At 37.4% G+C, this 20551-nt stretch overlaps 1 protein-coding gene across 9 annotated transcripts in view; it reads left to right on the plus strand.

Annotated features, from left to right (window-relative positions):
- Nucleotides 1-3236: 3236 nt before the first annotated feature.
- Nucleotides 3237-20551, plus strand: part of ANKRD26 (ankyrin repeat domain containing 26) — a 54574-nt gene continuing 37259 nt past the window's right edge. For 2 of the 9 annotated variants that reach the window (XR_010910033.1, XM_067469050.1), the window contains exons 1-13: nt 3237-3714; nt 6649-6763; nt 7574-7747; nt 8652-8758; nt 9281-9418; nt 9929-10077; nt 14337-14387; nt 15586-15619; nt 15905-15974; nt 17705-17765; nt 18143-19152; nt 19826-19988; nt 20268-20335. Coding sequence is in view for 8 of the 9 variants with exons in the window: in XM_067469050.1 (XP_067325151.1) it covers nt 3278-3714; nt 6649-6763; nt 7574-7747; nt 8652-8758; nt 9281-9418; nt 9929-10077; nt 14337-14387; nt 15586-15619; nt 15905-15974; nt 17705-17765; nt 18143-19152; nt 19826-19988; nt 20268-20335 (2577 nt within the window). In the remaining variant the exon portion in view is untranslated. Of the gene's footprint in view, nt 3715-6648; nt 6764-7573; nt 7748-8651; nt 8759-9280; nt 9419-9928; nt 10078-14336; nt 14388-15585; nt 15620-15904; nt 15975-17704; nt 17766-17873; nt 18062-18142; nt 19153-19825; nt 19989-20267; nt 20336-20551 lie in introns of all 9 variants that reach the window. The other 7 variants (XM_067469047.1, XM_067469049.1, XM_067469052.1 and 4 more) reach the window with 6 other exon arrangements.

Raw genomic sequence — 20551 nt, forward strand, 5'->3', positions numbered from 1 at the left:
GCAAGAAGGAGAGATTCACAGTATATAAATAGACAGTTAATTAAAGACACTATTTTTAGGCTACCTTCATGTGTAGCCCTAACAAGATCAAAAGCAGAGAGGGCTCTGTGCTCTCCTTCACCTCAAGGTAAAACCCTGGGTAAAAGTTCTCTGTGATTTAAGCTCCTGTGATTTAAGCATATAAATCACTGTGGGAATAAGTCACAATTGAACTGACATTCTCAGTCTGAACTTTTTACTCTTCCTAATGTGTGTATATATGTATGTGAATTATTTACAGTATGTACCTATATATTATGGATCAAAAAGCAAATCCTACTGTGGTGACTGTGAATAGAATGAGAGGTTAAATGTCCAGGATTCTCAGTGGTGCCCCACCCCCACCCCCACCCCACTGCTTTGGAACATCCTCCCCAGGAAAATTAGACAAGCCCCCACATTTCAGTGTTTCTGGAGGGAGTTGAAAACATGGCTTTTCAAGCAGGCCATTGATAATGGCTAAGAGACCAACTTAATTCGATGACCAAACAAATTTATATTGACTTTGCAACTTTAATGTTACTCTTAACTTGTTTTGTGACTGGGGGTTCAACGTGGTTGTACTGCCTATTTTAATTAGTAGCTATTGCTGAGTTTTTATTGATTATGTTATTTAAATTGAGTAGTGGTTTTTCTTATTTTTTTATAAATGTTGTCTTATGTTAACTGGTATTGCTATTGTTATAAATGTTTATGTATTTTATGTGTTTTTATGTCACTATTATGTGCTGTTCTGTAAACCGCCCCCAGTCCCTTCTGGGAGATGGAGGTGGGATATATATCTATATCTATATAAATAAAAATGTAATGTTGTGTGTGGGATTAACATAACTCAAAAACCACTGGACGGACTGACACCAAATTCAGATACCATACGCCTATCAGGCCAACAAGTGACCATTACTAATAAAAACACTGAAAAACACAGTGGAAGGGACTTTAAAAGCCAAAAATTAAAACAAATACATGACAAAGCATGTGCAAAACCACGTATATATATGCAAACACACATATATACACATATACACAAATATATACACACATACACACACAAAACACATATATACAAACCGGGCCACAGCAACGTGTGGCAGGGGACGGCTAGTGTGTGTGTGTATGTATATGTATATGTTGTATGTGTGTGTGTGTGTGTGTGTATATATATATATTGCCTCCATTGTCATCGGTTGAGAGCCCCCCTCCGCCTCTCCAGCACCAAACGCTGCTCTGAGATCAGAATGGAGGGGCCAGGAAGTCAGTTCCATCTTGACTCCTGCACTATATAATATATTTTGTGTGTGTGTGTGTGTGTGTGTGTATATATATATATATATATATATATATATATATAATATTGATAATATTATAATGTAATACAATATACTAATAATATGACGTTATAATTATATATTTACATTAAATGTAATATTACTAATAATATTGCAGTATAATGTTATAGTACAATGTAATATATAATATTAATATTCTGCTATGTTAATAATATAATATATTGTATTTACTTTTTACTTGTAAGCCGCTCTGAGTCCCCTTCAGGGTGAGAAGGGCGGCATATAAATGTTGTGAATAAAATAAATATAAAGTTATTATTATCATGTTTTTATATTACTGGTTTTTTGTAAGTTTATGTATTTTTATTAATATAGTAAAAAATAAAAAAATATTCACATTCTGTATACCTTTCTCCCTTGTTAATCTTTTCCCCTTTGTTTTCTTTGTTCTTACATTTTTAAATTAAATAAAAAAATTTTTCAAAAGCCTAATTTGCTAATAGATTTGTGTTGAAAGGATAAGATCATTGTCCTTGTAAACGTAGGGGAATAACCACGATAAGAGATAACACATGTAGGATAAATGCTTTTCTGGTGGTCAGAACAGTAATCTGCAATAACTTTAATGCTGATTTGTATTCCCATGTCCAGAAGCATGGAAATTCATTTATCAAATGAAAGTGCAATGGACGTCAACAATGACGAGTACATTGAAGTAGCTGTAGTTTGTTTACAATGTTGAAATACACATTTGATATTAGAATGCACATTCTATCCAAGCACATTAAACACATTTTATTTTATTTGAGAGGATATGTTTGGTATTTGAAATAGTCACACAGAAACCTGCAATGTCTTAACTCCTAGGGCCCTTCCATACAGCCCTATATCCCAAAATATCAAGGCAGAAAATCCCACAATGTCTGCTTTCAACTGGGTTATCTGAGTCCACACTGGCATATATTCCAGTTCAAAGCAGAAAACGTGCAATTTTATTCAGATGTGTATCTGATCCCAGGTTTTTTGTTTATCCCAGATTACCTGGCAGTGCGGACTCGTGCAATCAAGTTTAAAACAATAACCTGGCATCAGATCCTGGGATATAGGCCCTGTCTGGAAGAGCCCCTAGAAAGATGAATGAACTATAGAGGTCCTGAAAGATATTTTGGGATCATGACACATAGGGCCCTTCCACACAGGCCTATATCCCAGAGTATCAAGGCAGAAAATCCCACATTATCTGAGTGTAGACTCACATAACCCAGTTCAAAGCAGATATGCTGGGATTTTCTGCTTTGATATTCTGAGATATAGGGCTGTTTGGAAGAGCCCATAGATTTCATTTTCTTCTTGGATTTCAGTGTCCACCTCCGCACAACAGCTTGAGTCAGATCCCTGGTCTGTTTTTGCCAATTCTGGCTGGCAGCGATTTTGCGCTCCTTTATGGAAGTAGCGGTGCCAGGAGTTGCTTGACGGCGCATGCGTAGTAGTCCTTTGGGAGAACGGGGAGACCTCCGAAGAGGACTGCGCATGCGCCCTCTAAGTTTGAGCTTCCTTCAGGTCAATAGCGGTGCCAGGAGTTGCTTTGGAGAAGGGGAAGAGAACTGCGCATGCGCCCTCTGAGTCTAGCCTCCTTCATGGCAATAGCGGTGCCAGGAGTTACTTTGGAGAAGGGAGAGAGCGCTGAAGAGAATTGCGCATGCGCCCTCTGAATCTAAACCTCCTTCAGGGCAATAGCTGTGCCAGGAGTTGCTTTGGAGAAGAGAATTACGCATGCGCTCTCTGAGTCTAAGCCTTTTCCAGGGCAATAGAGCTGCCAGGAGTTGTTTGAAGGCGCATGCGTAGTACTCCTTTGGGAAGAGCAAAAAAAAAAAAAAGAGTGCGCATGTGCCTTTTGAATCAAGCCTCCTTCCTAACAGCAGGGGATGCCAGGAGTTTCTTGAGGGCGCATGCGTGGTACCTCTTTGGGGGAAGCCGTTGCCTTGGCTGCCGTGGAGCCAATTGCGCGCGCCCCTCCCGCCTTTTCCAGGATCCCCGGCGCCGGAGGGAGCGGAGCCTCTCCTTCCTCCTTTTCTCGGGCCCATGCCACCCTCCCCTGGCAGGAGGGACACTTTCGCCCCTGGCTGAAGGAGAAAGAAGAGGAGGGGAGGATGAAGAAGATGAAGAAGATGCTGGGGCTGGGGAGGAAACGGAGGGAGCCGCCGGAGCCCTTTCCTCTGGGCCAGGCGGGGGCGGGCTCGGGTCTGGGCCTCGCGGGAGGCGCCTATAAGGTCCGGAGCAAAGAGCTGCCCAGGCTGCACCGGGCCGCCGCCGAAGGAGACCTGGCTGAAGTGCGGCAGCTCCTGCAGAAGCAGCACGACCCCAACGAGAGGGACAAGAGTGACAGGTGAGGCTGGGAGCAGGGAAAGATGCATCCACACTGTAGGATTATTGCAATCTGGCACCGCTATGGCTCAGGGCTATGGAATTCTGGGAGTTCTTGTGCTTTCTTTGCCAAGGAGTGCTGCTGCCTCACCGAACTACATTTCCCATGTCTCCCAGCCTTGAGTCTTGCCAATTAAAGCGGGATCAAAATACACTGTAGATTTCTGTGTTTCTCATACCTTGGTTCTCAAGCTGTTTTGGATTGCAAATCCCAAAAGGGATGCTATAAGTTTTTCGGGCTGTATGGCCATGTTCCAGAAGCATTCTCTCCTGACGTTTCGTCTGCATCTATGGCAGGCATCCTCAGAGGTTGTGAGGTCTGTTGGAAACTAGGAAAATTGGGTTTATATATCTGGAATGTCCAGGGTGGGAGAAAGAACTTTTGTCTGTTGGGTAGGTGTGAATGTTTCAGAAGCCTCAGTCATCTTACTCAGCAGTCAGGAATTCTGGGAGCTGGAGTCCTGGAAGACCAAAGTTTGGGAAACACTGATGTAGATGCATCCTAAGGCCCCTTCTACACTGCCATATAATAATTATAATAATAATAATAATAATAATAATAATTTATCATGTCAGGAGCAAGCAGACATTTGTATTACATTTCTAACAAAACAAACAAACAGACAAAACACAAAGTTTGTAAGCTTGGCAGTTGATTAAATGTCCTTTGATAAGCAACTGGAAAAGCTTAAGATTTAAAGATCAAACTGCAAAGACTCTGGCACAAGCCAGTAAAGGTGGTCCTAGTAGTGATTGGCATACTTGGTGCAGTGCCTAAAGACCTTGGACTTAAAAACAATCGGCGCTGACAAATCTGTCATCTGTCAGCTGCAAAAGGCCACCCTACTCGGATTTGCACACATTATTCACCAATACATCACACAGTCCTAGACACTTGGGAAGTGTCCAATGTGTGATCAAATACAAAAGCCAGCATAGTGATCTTGTTTGCTGTGTATTAATCTTGTTATGTAACAAATAATAATAATAATAATAATAATAATAATAATTCTTTATTTATATCCTGCTTTTCTCCCAAATGGGACCCAAAATGGCTCACAACATAATTAATACAAATCAAAGGACATTTGACATAAAATATCAGCTTGGTCAGCAGTCAGGAATTCTGGGAGCTGAAGTCCTGGAAAACCAAAATTTGAGAAGCACCGATGTAGATGTGTCCTAAGGCCCCTTCTAAACTGGCTTAGAATAATAATAATAATAATAATAATAATAATAATAATAATTCTTTTTTTACATCCTGCTTTTTTCCCTAACAGGACCCAAAGCGGCTCACAACATAATACAATACAAATTCAAGCACATTTAACATAAAATACAAGACAAAAATCACACAAAGCATAATAACATCCAAAAATAAGATATAAATGAACATTAAGCATTGAAATTTTTTTAAATCAATTACAATTATTGTGGAGACTCATCAATTAAATAATATATTTTGCTAAGCTCAGTTCAAATTGACCTTGTTGCCATTAGCAATTGAACGCAAGTGTTGGAGGGAGGTTGGTGTTATAGGCATTTTCTATGCTTTTCAATATTATCCAAATATTTAAATTGTGATTCTCAAACTTTTGATCCTTCAGAGTTTTTTGGACTTCAGCTCCCAGTAGTCTTATTGATTTTGGCCAAAGAGCAAAGAGTCTGTGACCTGAAGCCCAAAAACACCAGGACCAAAGATTGGGCATCACTGTCCTCAAAGTGATATGACGCTTGAACAAGGTGGTTATATGTCTGCATCAGAGTATGATTAGGTCAGTGATTATCCCTTGGCGTCCTAACTCTGAATCGGTTAAACAACTTAAAATACCATATCCCATATTGTATTTGAAGCTAAGCAGGGCCAGCCTTTGGATGAAAGACTATCACCAAATACAAGATGCTGTATATCTTTCAGAGGAAGGAACTGACTAAACCTCATCTAAGTATTCCTTTCCTAAGGAAACTCAGTGAAATCCACGTGGTTGGCATAAGTTGATAGGCAACTTGAAGGCACACACACAGGTCCTTGCTCTTGTTCTGTGAGGCAAGTTAAACTGGGAAATATTAGGGGAGCACACAGGGGAGCAATGACACAGGCTTTCAGTCCAAATCTGGCACTGTGCTACATTATTCCAGTACCAATGTAGCACAGGGGTCCAGCACTGTGCAATATTGGCCGCCCTGAGTCCCCTTAGGGGTGAGAAGAGTGGAGTACAAGTATGGTAAATAAATAAATGCTTGAAAATTCCTTTATTTTTTCTTTCTGGGTGAAAAGGTAGAACTGAATGGAAGACCATTTGATGTGCTTTAGGGTCAAGTACAACTGCAATGGGAAATGGACTGAAAAAAAAAGTTAAACTAAAAGTCATTAGAACATGTGACAAACTCAGGGACCATATCGTGCCATGCAGCTCTCAGCCTGTGATTCAGAGAATCCCTTCTCCAGGTGATCAACCATCAGCTGGGCTACAGAAAGGACAGTTTCTCTGCAGGGAAACTAAATCCATGCTACGGCTTTGATCCTGATCAAGAAAGCCAAATTCCGCTTTGGACTGCTGTCAAGATTACAGGGGGTGGGGGAGTCTTTCAGTCAGAAGAGCTGAGCCTTATAAGTGTGAAGGTGAAATATGTTGAGTGTTTTCTGCTCCATCCCATTAATGCTTCAATCACCACCATAGCTCCATACCCATGTGGTCCTTGAGGGGTCCTGCAAGGGCCAGTGTAACTTCTCCTCCAGTTCCTGTGGTAGGAGGCATGGATCAAAGGCCTTTGGGGTATCTTAGGATAAAATTGAGAACCCAAGTTTGTACTGACAGAGAGTCAAATAACCCTAAATAAAATAATAGCAATATTATTCTCTGATAGTGATTGAATCTCATTTCATTCTTTTCAGAACACCTTTGCATTTTGCTTGCGCCAATGGATGTATAGATGTTGTTACTTTCTTAGTAGACAACAAATGCCAGCTAGATCTCTACGACAGTGATAAGCGATCTCCATTAATGAAGGTATATATGAGACGTAATACTGCAACTTTCCAAATATGACATGTGAATGAAAGTATCAACTTAATGCAAGTCCTATCAGCAGAATAAGTCACAGGTTATAATCAAGTGTTTTAATTCTTATATGAAATTGTTTTGTGTGTTTGAGTCTATTCAACGATGGAAATCACTGGATGACTTTGAGCAGTACATACTCTCTCAGCCTCAGAGAAAGGCAGTGCCCCCCCCCCCCCCAAATCCTGTCTAGCTAGAAGTTGGAAATGACTTGAAGACACACAGTATTAATACATTATCCTGTGGCAGCATGAATTTAAAATGTTTAAAAGCACTGCTTTTTGGGTTTGCTTTTGGGTTTATAAGAAATGTTGCCTAGGGGATGCCCAACTGTATTTACTCAGTCTTCGAGGAGGCTCTTTCAGCGTCTTGAGCAAACCAAGAATGGGCAACTTGGAAGTCCCTGAACAGACTCAGAAGTGGAGTGGGCAGATCAAAAGACAATCTGTTAAAATGGCATTATCTAAAAGAATCCTCCACCTTGTGCAACTGTGGAGCAGAACAGACATTTCCACATCTGTATGCTTGTCCGCAGTGTCCTGCCTCATGTACAGAGGAAGAATTGTTTGAGGCTACAGACAATGCAGTCACTGTTGCCCGTTTTTGGTCAAAAGATATTTAGCCGCTTATGCTCCTTTTATTTTTATCAGTTTCACACTAATTTATGCAATGCTTTTGATACAGAATAAATAAAAAGCATGCTTTGTTTGAATGAATTGATATAATTTTGGGCTAACTTCCTCTTCTTAAATGTTATAGGCTGTGCAGTGCCAGCAAGAATTATGTGCAATTTACCTGCTTGAGCATGGAGCAGATCCTAATCTTGTGGATGCATACAATAACACTGCCCTCCACTTTGCTGCCTTTAATTCTAGCATATCAATAGCAAAACATCTACTTGAACATAAAGCCAATGTTGAAGCACAGAATAAGGTAAGACACACTATTTTAATGCCAGAAAAGTAGGCTACAACAGCTTTGTTCTTTTGGAAGTTGAAAAAGTTCAGGAAGAAAAGCTATTACTGGATGCACTAGTCATGATCACATCTAAATGATAATGCAAAAGTCATACATTAAAATATATGCCCATTGCCATGTGGTAAATTCCCTGTTTTCACTCTGTCTCTCTGCTTCCAACCCCCCCCCCCCACTTCCTGTGTCCCACTGCTGTCCATAGATGAGACTCAACCACATGTCATTTTTCATTTATAAAATATGTTGGTTCTACCAGTAGATTTGATACATCTCTTTAATTTATAGTAAAAGTATTTTTAAAAAACTACCTAGAAGAATCCTCCACCTTGTGAGACTGTGGAGCAGAACAAACAACTCACCATATGTATTCTTGCTCACAATGCCTTGCCTCACACACAGAGGAAGAACTGTTTAGATCTACAGATAATGTGGTTGCTGTCACCTGTTTTTGGTCTAAAATTATTGGCCGCTTATGCTCCCTCTATTTTATCATTTTTATACTTATTTATACAATGTTTTTGACACAAAATAAATAAATAAATAACAGTATGAGCATTTATAAAACAATACATTTTTATTGACACACAGAACATACTATATGAGATCTGAAATCTACTTTATATGAAATGGCCTTGGTGTTGCTTGTGTTCCTTATTAGCGATTTTAAGATTCTGAGTAACTCTTCTTTTAATTTTGATACGTTTAGGTTATAAATAATTATTGATCTCCAAGAAAACAACAGGACAATAGAATGTGTCACTGGTTATATCCCTAAAAATACACATTTTAGTATATTAATCTTTATTTTATTCTTTAAATAAGCATTAGGAAAATGTCCTTTAATTTATTTCTATTCTTACAGGATGGGAACACACCTTTGATTGTGGCTGTAACTGAAAATAATCGAGAAATGGTAGACTTTCTTCTTAAAAAAGGAGCATCTGTGCATGCCACTGATAAGTCAGGAAGGTACAGTTGGATTCATTTACTTTTTCTTTCTCTCAGAAATTTCGGGCTGTTTCTTAAGTAAAGTGTTGAGGTTCATTCCTAAGGACAATAACGTTTTAGTCTGCCATCATAGTCATGGATGATGGGAGCTTTCAATTCAGAATGTGTATTTGTTGCTTATAGAACAGCTGAGATCAACAAAAGAGCAACAATGTTCTTCTTGATTGAACAACAACAACAACAAAGAAATGTTTTGATTTGTTGAAGGTTGCATTCATTAACAGTCTTGGTTACTTCTTAAATCCAGACTCTAGGTGGTTTTGTGTGAAATAGAAGAGCAAATAGCCAATTCTTGAAAGCTAACCTTATTGAAATAGTCATGCTTATACCACCTATATCAGAACTTTACCAAAGTGTGATTTGTTTTCATTTTTGTCATAGTAAACAATGGTATTTAAACTCCAAGGTATTAAAGCAGTAGTCGTGAGTGTTCTAGGCTAAATGAGCAGATCAAAAATTATTTTTTCTCTATTTCTATTTCAGAACTCCGTTGTTGATTGCTACAACTAATAAAAAACGTGATTTAACAAATATTCTCCTCTTTCATGGGTCAGATGTTTCCCATAAAGATGAAAGCGGATGGTCAGCACGGGATTATGCTCTGCTTAGTGATGATCCTATGTAAGCTTTTATTTCTAAAGTTTTCAAAATGTATATTTATAATTATATTTTCTGCCAACCTAGCAGTTCAAAAACATGCAAATGTGAGTAGATCAATAGGTACTGCTTCTTTGGGAAGGTAATGACGCTGCATGCAGTCATGCTGGCTACATGACCTTGGAGGTGTCTAAGTTGAGTCATACAAAACTCAACTTAATGTCAAGTGAAACCTTTACCTATATTTATAATTAGCTATTGATTTAAATTCTGAAACGGTGTTAGAAGTTCTCAGAAATCGTGTCCTTGCATGTCCCCAAGCAAGAAACAAATAATTTGAGTGTCATGATTTCCGACTAAGGAAAAGAATACAAACATTGATCAGTTGGCATTTGAGAATAGATCTCCATAGATTCTTGGAAAAGGTCTTCGCTCTTACGGTGCAACTTAATGTTTCCTTCAGGTTGTATTCTTTTAAAAAAAACTTTTTGTCTTGTTACAATGTTATATACTGTTTTACCTCTTCCCTTTTAGTCTTCTTCAATATATCGCTGACTATTCCAGGCAGAGAGATAAAGAAGAGGAGTCTCTTGATGAGCCAAATGTTCTGTCTATATTGAGCGGTTCAGGCAAAATGAAAAATGCTGCTATAACCCTGGGTGCTCCTGCTACTAATAGAGAAGGTACAGGTTTACTTTTAAAGAAAATAAGACACGCTCTACTGATTTAGACCAAAAATTATATGATCCACTGTCTTTTCTTTTTCCATGGTGGTAGAAAGCACACAATTTGTACTTTTATTTCTGTTGTCCCTGATATGTTGTCTTTAGGGGAAAGTGTAATTTACTACTTGTATTTTTATTATTTACTACACTTTTATCCTGCCCTTTTCAGCCCAGAGGCAACTCAGGGTGGTGTTTCAGTGTAACTGAAACCAGAGTTTGTCTAGCTATTGTGATTGGTAGCATTTGGTAGCCACTGAGGCCCCTTTTGAGCCCTTCCACTCAGCCATATAATCCAGTATATTAAGGCAGATAATCCACAATATCTGCTTTGAACTGGATTATCTGAGTCCACACTACCATATAATCCAGTTCAATGTGGATTTTATACAGTTGTGTGGAAGTGGCCTTGGTTGCCCTGTATTCCGGGATCTGATCCCAGATTATCTGCTTATCTCATGTTATCTGGTAGTGGAGACTCATATAATCCAGTTCAAAGCAGATAACCTGGGAACAGATCCTGGGATATAAGGACAGTGTAAAAGGGGGTTGAGAGGCATCTTTCAAATCAATTTGTCTCATCTTCCTTTAACCATTTAGGAAGTGGGCATTACATCATCTTGGGAGTTTATACCTAAATTATTTTATTCTGTGAAAAAAATAGTTCCATTTGTTTTTTCTGACTTCTAACATTTAGCTTCATTAGCTCTTCCCATGTTCGGCTCTGTATTCATTTTTTCATGCTGGGTCAAATCTTGCATACCTCACAATGGCTTCAAGCTTCAGAAAGTGGGTCAGTGGCAGTGCACTGCTCTTGCTCCTTAGCTCATAGATATAGGAAGTACTGTAGACCAAGCCAAGGATGTGGTGAGTGGGCTGTGCTTTGTTCAGTCTACATTTCTATCTCTATGGGTTAAGGACATAAGCCAATCACCACTTCTATTTTAGGAAGCAGGAGGAAATCAGCCAGGCAATGACAAAACCACAAAGAATTGGGTCTGCAGATGTCAAAACAGCAATTGTGGAGGAGTGACGTACCTAGGATGGAATTGATTTTTCACAACTTTTCTACATTGGGTCAACATTTTCATAATATCAAAGGGATTTTAAAATCTGTTTTTGTAGCTACTCAGTGCTTGTTAAGATCTTATCAGTGTAGATGGTCTGTTAGATTTTTTTTAATCAGTTTGCATCACTTTACATTTACCTACCGTCTGGCAGAAGTTGTGCATACAGTCACTGTGTGGGATCTAGCGATTCCTATTCTTTTTAATAATGCAGATGTACATCACTTTAACTGCCATGACTCATTGTTGTGGAATTAGGGGAGTTGTAGTTCGGTGAGACATCAGTATCATTTGACAGAGAAAGCTAAAAACCTTGTAAAACTACAACTCCCATTATTCTGGATCATTGAGCCAGGCAGTTAACAAGGTGTCAAACAGCATCCATTTTCTCGGAATTTTTAAAATGATTTTTCTACTTTTATGCCGCTAAACTCTATGGCAGTGACAAAATGTTATTTATTTATTTACAGTATTTATATACCGCTTTTCTCACCCCTGGGAAGACACAAAGCAGTTTACAAAAAAATAATTGCAAAATTCAATTCCTTACATGCATAAATCAAAATTAAAGCAACCAGCCCCACTCAGTTTGCATTTAATCTTCTGAAAGAGTGCAGTTCCATCTAGAACAATTTGTATTCTGCTCATCAGGGTAGAAAAACTGTCTCCTAACAGTGACTACAAAATGCCTTCGCTTCATTAGCTTTCATTACTGCACCTGGCCAATAATTTATTGTTATTGCCTGACCTCGATTTGAGTCCTATTTCTAAAAGACTGACAGGATATAAATTAAATAAATAGGTAAATATATAAAATAAACCGAAGGAGAAACAGAGTTGTATGTCATTAGAATTTGTCACTTCCCTCTAAATTAAGTGAACAGTTTTATATTGATTGCAAGCCAGAAACTTGTGGCAGCAGTAGGACACACATTGTAATTCTTCAACCCACTTGGCAGCTCTGTCCTACAGAGGTACAGCATCCAATTTGATAGGAATGGTTGGAGCTGTGCAGGTTCTTATAGGTAGATTTAAAAAAGAAACCATGGGAGATATAAATCTGGCAGCTTTGCTCTAATTTCTGCAGTACAGCCCTCTTTGGTTTTTGTCTTTTGATGTCTCTGGAGTCACCCTTAAATAGGAGATGCCAGTAAAACTCGGGTGCCTGGTGTTATATGGATTTTTATACTGAGCAAGAAAATTGATTCTTCATTGACAGTACTGAAAATAATATATTATCAAAGTAGTTGCAAGTAGGCATGTGCAACCGATAAAAAATGTTTCAAAAGTCATTACAAAATTAGTGGGTGCTAGCATTTCATTTCTAAAGTGTATCTAAAGTATAGTTAGTGAAAATCCGGGCATCCCCTAAGCAACATCCTTGCAGATGGCTAATTCTCTCATACCAGAAGCAGGTTGCAGTTCCACCAGTTGCTCCTGACATGAAAATAAATTAATTAATCAATTCTACATTTTCATAGAATCCTAGAATTGGAGGGGACCCCTAAGGGCCATCTAGTCCCTTTTTCAAGGCAGAAGGGCATCATCAAAAACTCTCCTATGCTTCCCTTATTGAGTTGTAAGGGACCTCTAATGCCCATCCATTTGGGAATTTCTTCCCAGCACTGATTTACTTATTTGTATTGAAGTATCATTCAGCCCACCACTTTGCAGATTCAGCAATTTATTGGAACCCTGGTTGGCTTCTGCTACCGAATGACAGATCTCTTCCCTTCTCCTGATTGGGGCTTTTTCATGCAAACAGAATTCTGGGAAATGCATCCTCTGCCATAGGGCTCCTCGCCTTCCCAAACTACATTTCCCAGAGCACTGTGCTTTCTTTCCCAGCGGACACTGCTCCCTGCTTTCTCTCTCCTAATGGCAACAACCCGTTAGTTTAAAAAGGAAAGGCAGTCTTTTTGGCTATGCTTTGCTTCCTTGTGCTAAAAATAAAATTTACTTTGGGAGGCTTCCGAGATTTATAAAATGCAAATGAAAAAGTATTAGGTAAGTTTCGATTCTTAAGTTTTTGGCGCGGGCCACGCCCACATGTTGGACATTGCCCCGTAAGTACGAATTTAACAAATTTGTTACAAGTTATGAGAACTATTAAAAAAATGCACACCTTTAGTAAGCAGGAAAAACCTAAGCTGAATATTTTCAATTTTCTTCCTATATTTTGTGTCTAAATCTTCTTTGGCCAATTAAATTATTGGTTAAATCCAGTTTTCTTTTTCTTTAGAGGGTTATGCTTTTCCTTGGTTTGAATTCCTTTCCACATTATTACAATTCAGAAGAGCATATAAGATGCCTTAAGCTTAATTTATATTAGTACTAATATTATTAACAGTGATTTAATAATTACTTCAGGAGATTCTGTACTATAGTAGAACTGACAGTGTAAGACTGTAAGTGTCAGTAAGATTATAGCCAACCACATTCTCTGTGAGTACATCTGCATTACAGAATTAATGCAGTTTGTCACCACTTTATCTCCCATGGCTCAATGTGATGGTAACCCTGGATTTGTAGTTTGGTGGGGCACCGGCACTCTTGCTAAGAGGAAGATAAAGCCCTTGTAAAGCTACAACTCCCATGATTCCATACTTTCCATAATTGCATCAAACTGCATTCTACAGTGTCAATGCAACCTGACTTACCCTGATAGTGTAATCCTCTGTGCACATATCTCTGTGTAAGCTGCATTCAGTTTGGTAGAATAGATTGCTCTAGATGATTTTTAGGCAAGTCATATTCTAGATGGAATGGCTGTGTTTTTTCCCCAGAGTTAATATCCTATTTTCCCGAAGAAACAATTCTTTCTTGTCTGCAGATACAGTGACACCCAAATATAAAGCAAAATACAGATTTTTCATACTATGTTTAACCTTTCTATCCTGAAAGTCCTAAATATTCCAGAATTGGGGGGGGGGGGGGGGGGGAGGGAGGGGGGAGAAGAATCACAACAATGAATCACAATAATGAATGATTTACCTTTTGAATGAATATTTGATATTTTTGTTCATATTTGTTTTTCTTTTCATTGTAGTCATGACATAGAGTAACTTCTTACTTGCTCATACATTCTCATATCTGTAAACATTTTCTGAATTTACTTTTTCATCTGTCCCCTTCCTGCCTTGTCTTGAATAGATAGAAAAGGGCAGGAGACATTCAACCAGGCAGCAGGAGTTTCAGGGGAAGGTATAATTGTCTCAAAGAGTCAAATCTGTTTGCTTAGTGAATATTAGTTGTTTTGAATTCAGACAACCTGCTTGAGTGTGTGGTACTGCTTTTTTAAATGTGTGTGTAGTATGTAGTTCCACTTCATTTTCTCAACTACTGTGTAAAAATTCTAAAATCCAAAACAAGTTGGTTTGTATGAATTGAGTAATGTATATAAAACACATTGAACAATATACTCAAGACATATATAATAATATAATATCAATTTCAACCAAAAAGGTCTCCTTCAAAGTATAGCAGATTTTTACAGCAACCAATTTTGAGAGGAAAAACAGTATTGATAGAATTAATACAGTCTGACATCATTGTAACAGCCATGACTCAGTGTTATACTGTAGATTAATGAGAATTATACTACAACAAGGACCCAGAAATACTTCGCAGGGAAGTTTAAAATCTTGTCAAACTGCTTCTCCTTTTTTCCATAAAACTGAGACATGACAAAGTGGTGTCAAACTACAAAATGCAGATGCACCTCTAGTGCTTTCTCTGTTGTGATTTCTTACAAATCCTTGTCTTTTTTATGTTTCTGGTAGTAAGGTTGATACACATACCCATGAGTATAATATTTAATTGTGGAGCTATTGAGCATGAATTTATGTTCTATTTTCTAAATGGTGGTACTTTCTCACCATATTGTACACAATGAAAACTGATATGCATTTTACCTTTAAGCTTACTTAATTTTGTACAGCTACTAATTATATACATTTTGAATGTTTACCTTATATGTTGGAAACCACCCTGAGTCCCTTCGGGGAGATAGGGCGGTCTACAATTATTATTATTATTATTATTATTATTATTATTATTATTATTATACATAAGCACATGAAGCAGGTGTTTAAAATCTTTTAGAAAAAAGTGTACAGTATTTTTTCTATTCTAAGATGTGCCCCCCCCCCCCAACATCTCTAAAAATGGGTGTATCTTAGAATCATGGATGTTTAAGTTTGTTTCTGTTGGTGGTATTGAAATTGATGTGTGTGTTAGAGTAGAAGAAGTACAGTATTTCCACTTTTACTGAATTTATGAAATAGTACTTTGGCCTAAAAAAGACCTGTAGTTTAAACATTGAACAGTACTTGCAATTATTGTTTGCTTGTTTAACATTATCTCAATTTTGCTTTCTCTTTTTCATGTATACTGAACACAGTTATAGACGACCATTCTTCTGGAGACTCAGTAAGGTACAGCTGGCATTTTTGTTAATCTGCATTCTAGACTGCTGCTCTGCTAGAATATGGTGTAGTGATTTGAGCATTAGAGATCAGAATTCAAATCCCTGCTTGGCCGTTGAAACCCACTGGATGATCTTGGGCAAGTCACTCTTAACCTCAGAGGAAGTAAAACTTCCTCTGAACAGATCTTGCCAAAAAAAAACCCATAATGTTGTTGTCACAAGTCGGAAACAACAGGAAGGTTCACAAAAACCAGAAAAGAGATTAATTCTTATCTTTTCTGTTCATTTTAAGAGATACAGGACAAATGTATGATGACACATGGCAATCTTCAGAAGAGGAAGAATTGGACTTCAGCCCTAAGGTACTTTTTATTGTGTACGTTCCAAGCTTGCAAAGGTGATGATTCAATAATGATTCCATAATTAATTACCATGGAGATTTCTGTTTACAACGCTACTTCTTACATTAAAGCCACCATAGATCTCTCTACTCTAGTTGAGCACTTTTGTCTCCTTAGGTTTTCAAGGTTTTAGGGTAAAGAAGTGGTTGGACTAACACTATAACACAGAAAGAAGAATTGGGGTTTAAATACATTTAGGGTTATTATTTTTGTATTATTATGTTTATTTTTAAATGTTTGTATTTGAGTTGAGCATTGAATGTTTGCCTTTCTTGTGTGTAAACTGCCCTTTGGGAGAGAGGACAGTCTATAAATAAATTATTATTATTATTATTATTATTATTATTATTATTATTATTAAATAACTGCAAACAGGCTGAAGAACCTTTCAGACAATATTATGTAGCTGTTAACCGAGTAGCTACCATTTAGAGAGTCTTGTGTGGTTTTAGCTCATACATGCTACTTTTAAGCATTACCTTTAAAAGATTTTTTGCCTTCGGGGCATTTTATATCGTTTACTCATTGGCGCCTGAGAGATCCATTGTGGCTGTGTTTGTTTTTTGTTTTTCTTGTTTATTCTACAACAACCCCCCTTTTCCCGTTTTATTCAGAAGAAAGTCTTCAAGTTTTTTCTTATTATGACATCTATAGCTTTCTAGAAATTTAATATTATCTAGACATTAATTCTGTTTAGTTTACTAATTTGGGTGTCATTTTTGAGAGTGGCAGTATTGTACCTACAAAGGGCTGTGCCTGAAATATGCATAAATATTTCAAGAACCCCAGAAGTTGAATGTTCAAAACAGTATTAAACATTTGTTGGGTGTTTCCTGCTTCTTGTGTACAAGTTTTTGTGGAGAACAAGTGTTAACTTGTTTGTGTTGATATTATATATTTTCCCCATTGGACAATATTGGTGTGAGATCAGAAAGACAAAAGCACACATTTTCAGTGGTACTGTGCCTGTCACTGTTTCTCAACTTATTATATATGCTAAATGTAGAATAAAATTGTAGAATAGAATAAAAATGTAGAATAACATTTTAAGGTGCTGGTGTTGGCCTACAAAGCCCTAAACGGTTCCGGCCCAAAATACCTTTCGGACCGCATCTCGGCCTATGAGCCCACGAGGGCCTTGAGATCGTCTGGGGAGGCCCTTCTCTCGATCCCGCCTGCTTCACAGGCACGTCTGGCGGGGACGAGAGAGAGGGCCTTCTCGGTGGTGGCCCCCCAGCTGTGGAACACTCTCCCTGTAGACATCAGACAGGCGCCCTCCCTTATGTCTTTCCGTAAAAGCCTAAAGACATGGCTATTTGAGAAGGCATTTAACTAAGTGCTACAATAATTTGGTAAAGACGACTGGAACGGAATATGGATTATGAGATTGGTTACGATTCTACGTTGAGACGGAGCGGATTTTTTTAGTGTAACTATATAATTGTTGTATTATGGATATGTTGTTATTTTGTTATTGCCTTTTGTAAATTGCCTTTTATATGTTGTACACCGCCGTGAGTCGCCCTAAAGGGCTGAGAACGGCGGTCAACAAATGCAGCTAATAAATAAATAATAAATAATAAATAAAATGTGGATAATGGATGTTTGTCACCATAAGATCTTGGAACGGAAGGTTATTCATAAATGGTTTCTGGAGATAAAACTTAATGTGCTTAAATGTTTATTTCTAGAAATTACAAAAACCAAGTTTGGCTCACCTAATGAATGTTTCTCAGCAACTGAAGAAAAGCTGTAAGTTGCTTAAAATTGATTTATTACTTTTGACATTCTTACATGAAACAATGGATTTTAAATATTTTCTTTTGTTCATAATTGTGTGTGTTTTATATTTTGATGTAGTAGATATGAAAAGTAGCATTATGAGAACAGAACATATAGAAATTAAATCAGATTGTGAAGCTGGAGATGGCAATGAATCCCTTCCTAAGCCTTTGTTCCAAGTCAAATCCTTCCCTCAGCCTAGCCATTCCTCACCTGGCTCCTTTTCCAAATGCTCCCAGATGGTGGCTCACTTGAGCTCTAAGCAGGTAATAATTTTTATTCACAAATTTCAACTAGTCATTTGTTTTATCTTATGTATTTTTATATCCACATTTTATTCTGCGCAGACAATGAAAATGCGAATGACCAGTCACTAAAAGAAAACATTAAAGCAGAATCTCAAAAAGATATTAATCCCAATAAAGAAGAATTTAATAATCCAAATGATTCTTCTGTAAGTAACGAGGAGGATGAAATTGAGGAGGAAGAGGAAGATGAGGAGGAGGAGGAAGAAGAAGAGGGAGACGAAGAGGAAGAGGAGGTGGAGGCGGAGGAGGAAGAAGATGAGGAAGAGGAGGATGAAGAAGAGGAGGAGGAAGAAGACGAAGAAGAGGAGGAGGAGGGGGGAGAAATGGAAGAAGATTTCAGCGAAGAAAAGAAAGATGAAAACATAGAAGTAGGAAGACAGTGCGAGATAAAAAATGGAGGGGAGCAATCATTTGAAAAACTAGAAAAAGGAGACATTATTGAGCATGATGAACTGATGGTGGAAGGAAATCTTTCTAAGAACAATTGTGAAATAAACAAATTACAAGATGAAGAAATGCAAGAATCAGATGATATGCTGATGTCTTTTATTGCTGAGCAAAATGAAAATTCACATGAAAAAGTTAAGTGTGATCTGCAGGGCCATTCATGTGAACAGGAGAATAATAGTGAACATGATCAGTTTGAAAATCTAAATGATTTACAAGATATTGAGAGAAATGACAAAATTCAAGATGACATCCAAAAGGAACTTCACAACAATGTTACTGTTATTACTACTTTGGAGACTTATGAAGGAACAGGATTAGCAGAAGCTGAAGTTTTCTTAAATAGCCATCATAACAATGAAATGAATTCAAATCTAGATGAAAGTATTAAAAATGATCATGGTTCTGACTCAGAGGCAGAGCTTACAGATAACAATACTAAAGAACAGAATTTGGAGAATACTGATTTTGTGTATTGTCAAAAGATTGCAGACAAACTATATACAGAAATTAAAGAACTTCAAGAAACAGTAAACGAATCATTGCTACACAAAAATGAAAATACTGAGGAAAATCTGAAAGCTGTTCCACATGATATCAGTGTAAGTGAATCTAATATGATGGGAAAATCCATTTAATAAAAGGTAGATATTTACTAACTAAATCATAAGAGAATAATACAATCCAAGATTCATACAGTTATCATTTTCTTTAAGAGAGTTCTTGATAGTGCTTTTTGGTACTTTTTTTTTTACACTTGCAGTCAGTTTTGTTCCAAGGCATTGATCTTGGTCTGTAAAGTTCTGCATGCTTCTTAATTCAGAGTCCTTGAAGGACCACTTCATTTGAGCACTCAGTGTCTTTAAAGCGTGCTTCTGTGATACTTTGCTTCTACTTATTTTATTATCTATTTTACTTGTTTTCAGTGAAAAACAATACAAGTACACATAAAACAATCTCCATACTTACTATTAATAAAAATAAGAGAAGTAACCAAAAATGCTGAATTATTTGCAGTCTTCTACAATTTGTATTCAGTATTTTAAAAGCAAACGTTTTCTATGGCTGTATTCCGAACTGATACATGTAAGATGGAAGTACATAATATCGCATTTGGGAATGCACTGGACTATAAATGTTGTCTTATACTTCTCTAGTTGTATTACTGATTTTTGTCGGATTTTCTCCCAAGTAATAACATATAGAATAGTCCTACATTGCACAAAACATAAGTGAAAACATAATATCAGCAATTAATGTGGTTTCTGATTTTAGGATGAATCTTCAGAAGAAGAAGAGGAGGAGGAGGAAGAAGAGGAAGAGGAGGAGGATAGTGAAGAGGAAGATGGGAAAATTTCAGATGTGGTGGATAAAAAAATGCCTTGTAATGAAAGTTCTCAAAATTGGAATTCTTCACAAGATGGTGCCATTAGGAATGGTAAATACAATTAGTTTTAATAAATTTGTTGCACAAAGTAGTAATGTAGTCCTTTTTAGAAAAGGGAAGAATGAATGAAATATACCTTGGAGCTAAATTGTGGCTGGAGCAATGAGTGGCTGGCAAAGGGGCAAAAGTGTGCAATCTAACATAGGGTGGGAGGTACAGTAGTAATGAAATAGCTGTTTGCCTAGCAACCAGTTGCACTCAACTACATTTTTTTTTGTAAAAAGAAAAAAATAATCTTTTGTAAATAAAATATGATCTTTTATTTCCTAGTTACAGCAGTAGTAGGCATGCATAAAGAAGACCAGGACAGGGGTACAGAATCTCCATGGGATTCTGAGGTAGGTTACTTGGCTTTGAAGAAAATACTTTGGTTTAAGCCTGTTGCCTTAACTGTTTATTATCAGGTGCTTTTTTGAAGTCTATATCTTGATAAAAGGAGCTTGAAAGATTATTTGTGTTACAGATGTATGTCTTTTCAATGGAAGAATTGAACTTGAGCAAGTTTTGTATTACTAGTAAAATGTGACCAATAATAATAGATCTCACAAGCAGAG

The sequence above is a fragment of the Anolis sagrei genome, chromosome 5 (assembly GCF_037176765.1).
Source record: "Anolis sagrei isolate rAnoSag1 chromosome 5, rAnoSag1.mat, whole genome shotgun sequence".
In the NCBI taxonomy this organism is placed as follows: domain Eukaryota; kingdom Metazoa; phylum Chordata; class Lepidosauria; order Squamata; family Dactyloidae; genus Anolis; species Anolis sagrei.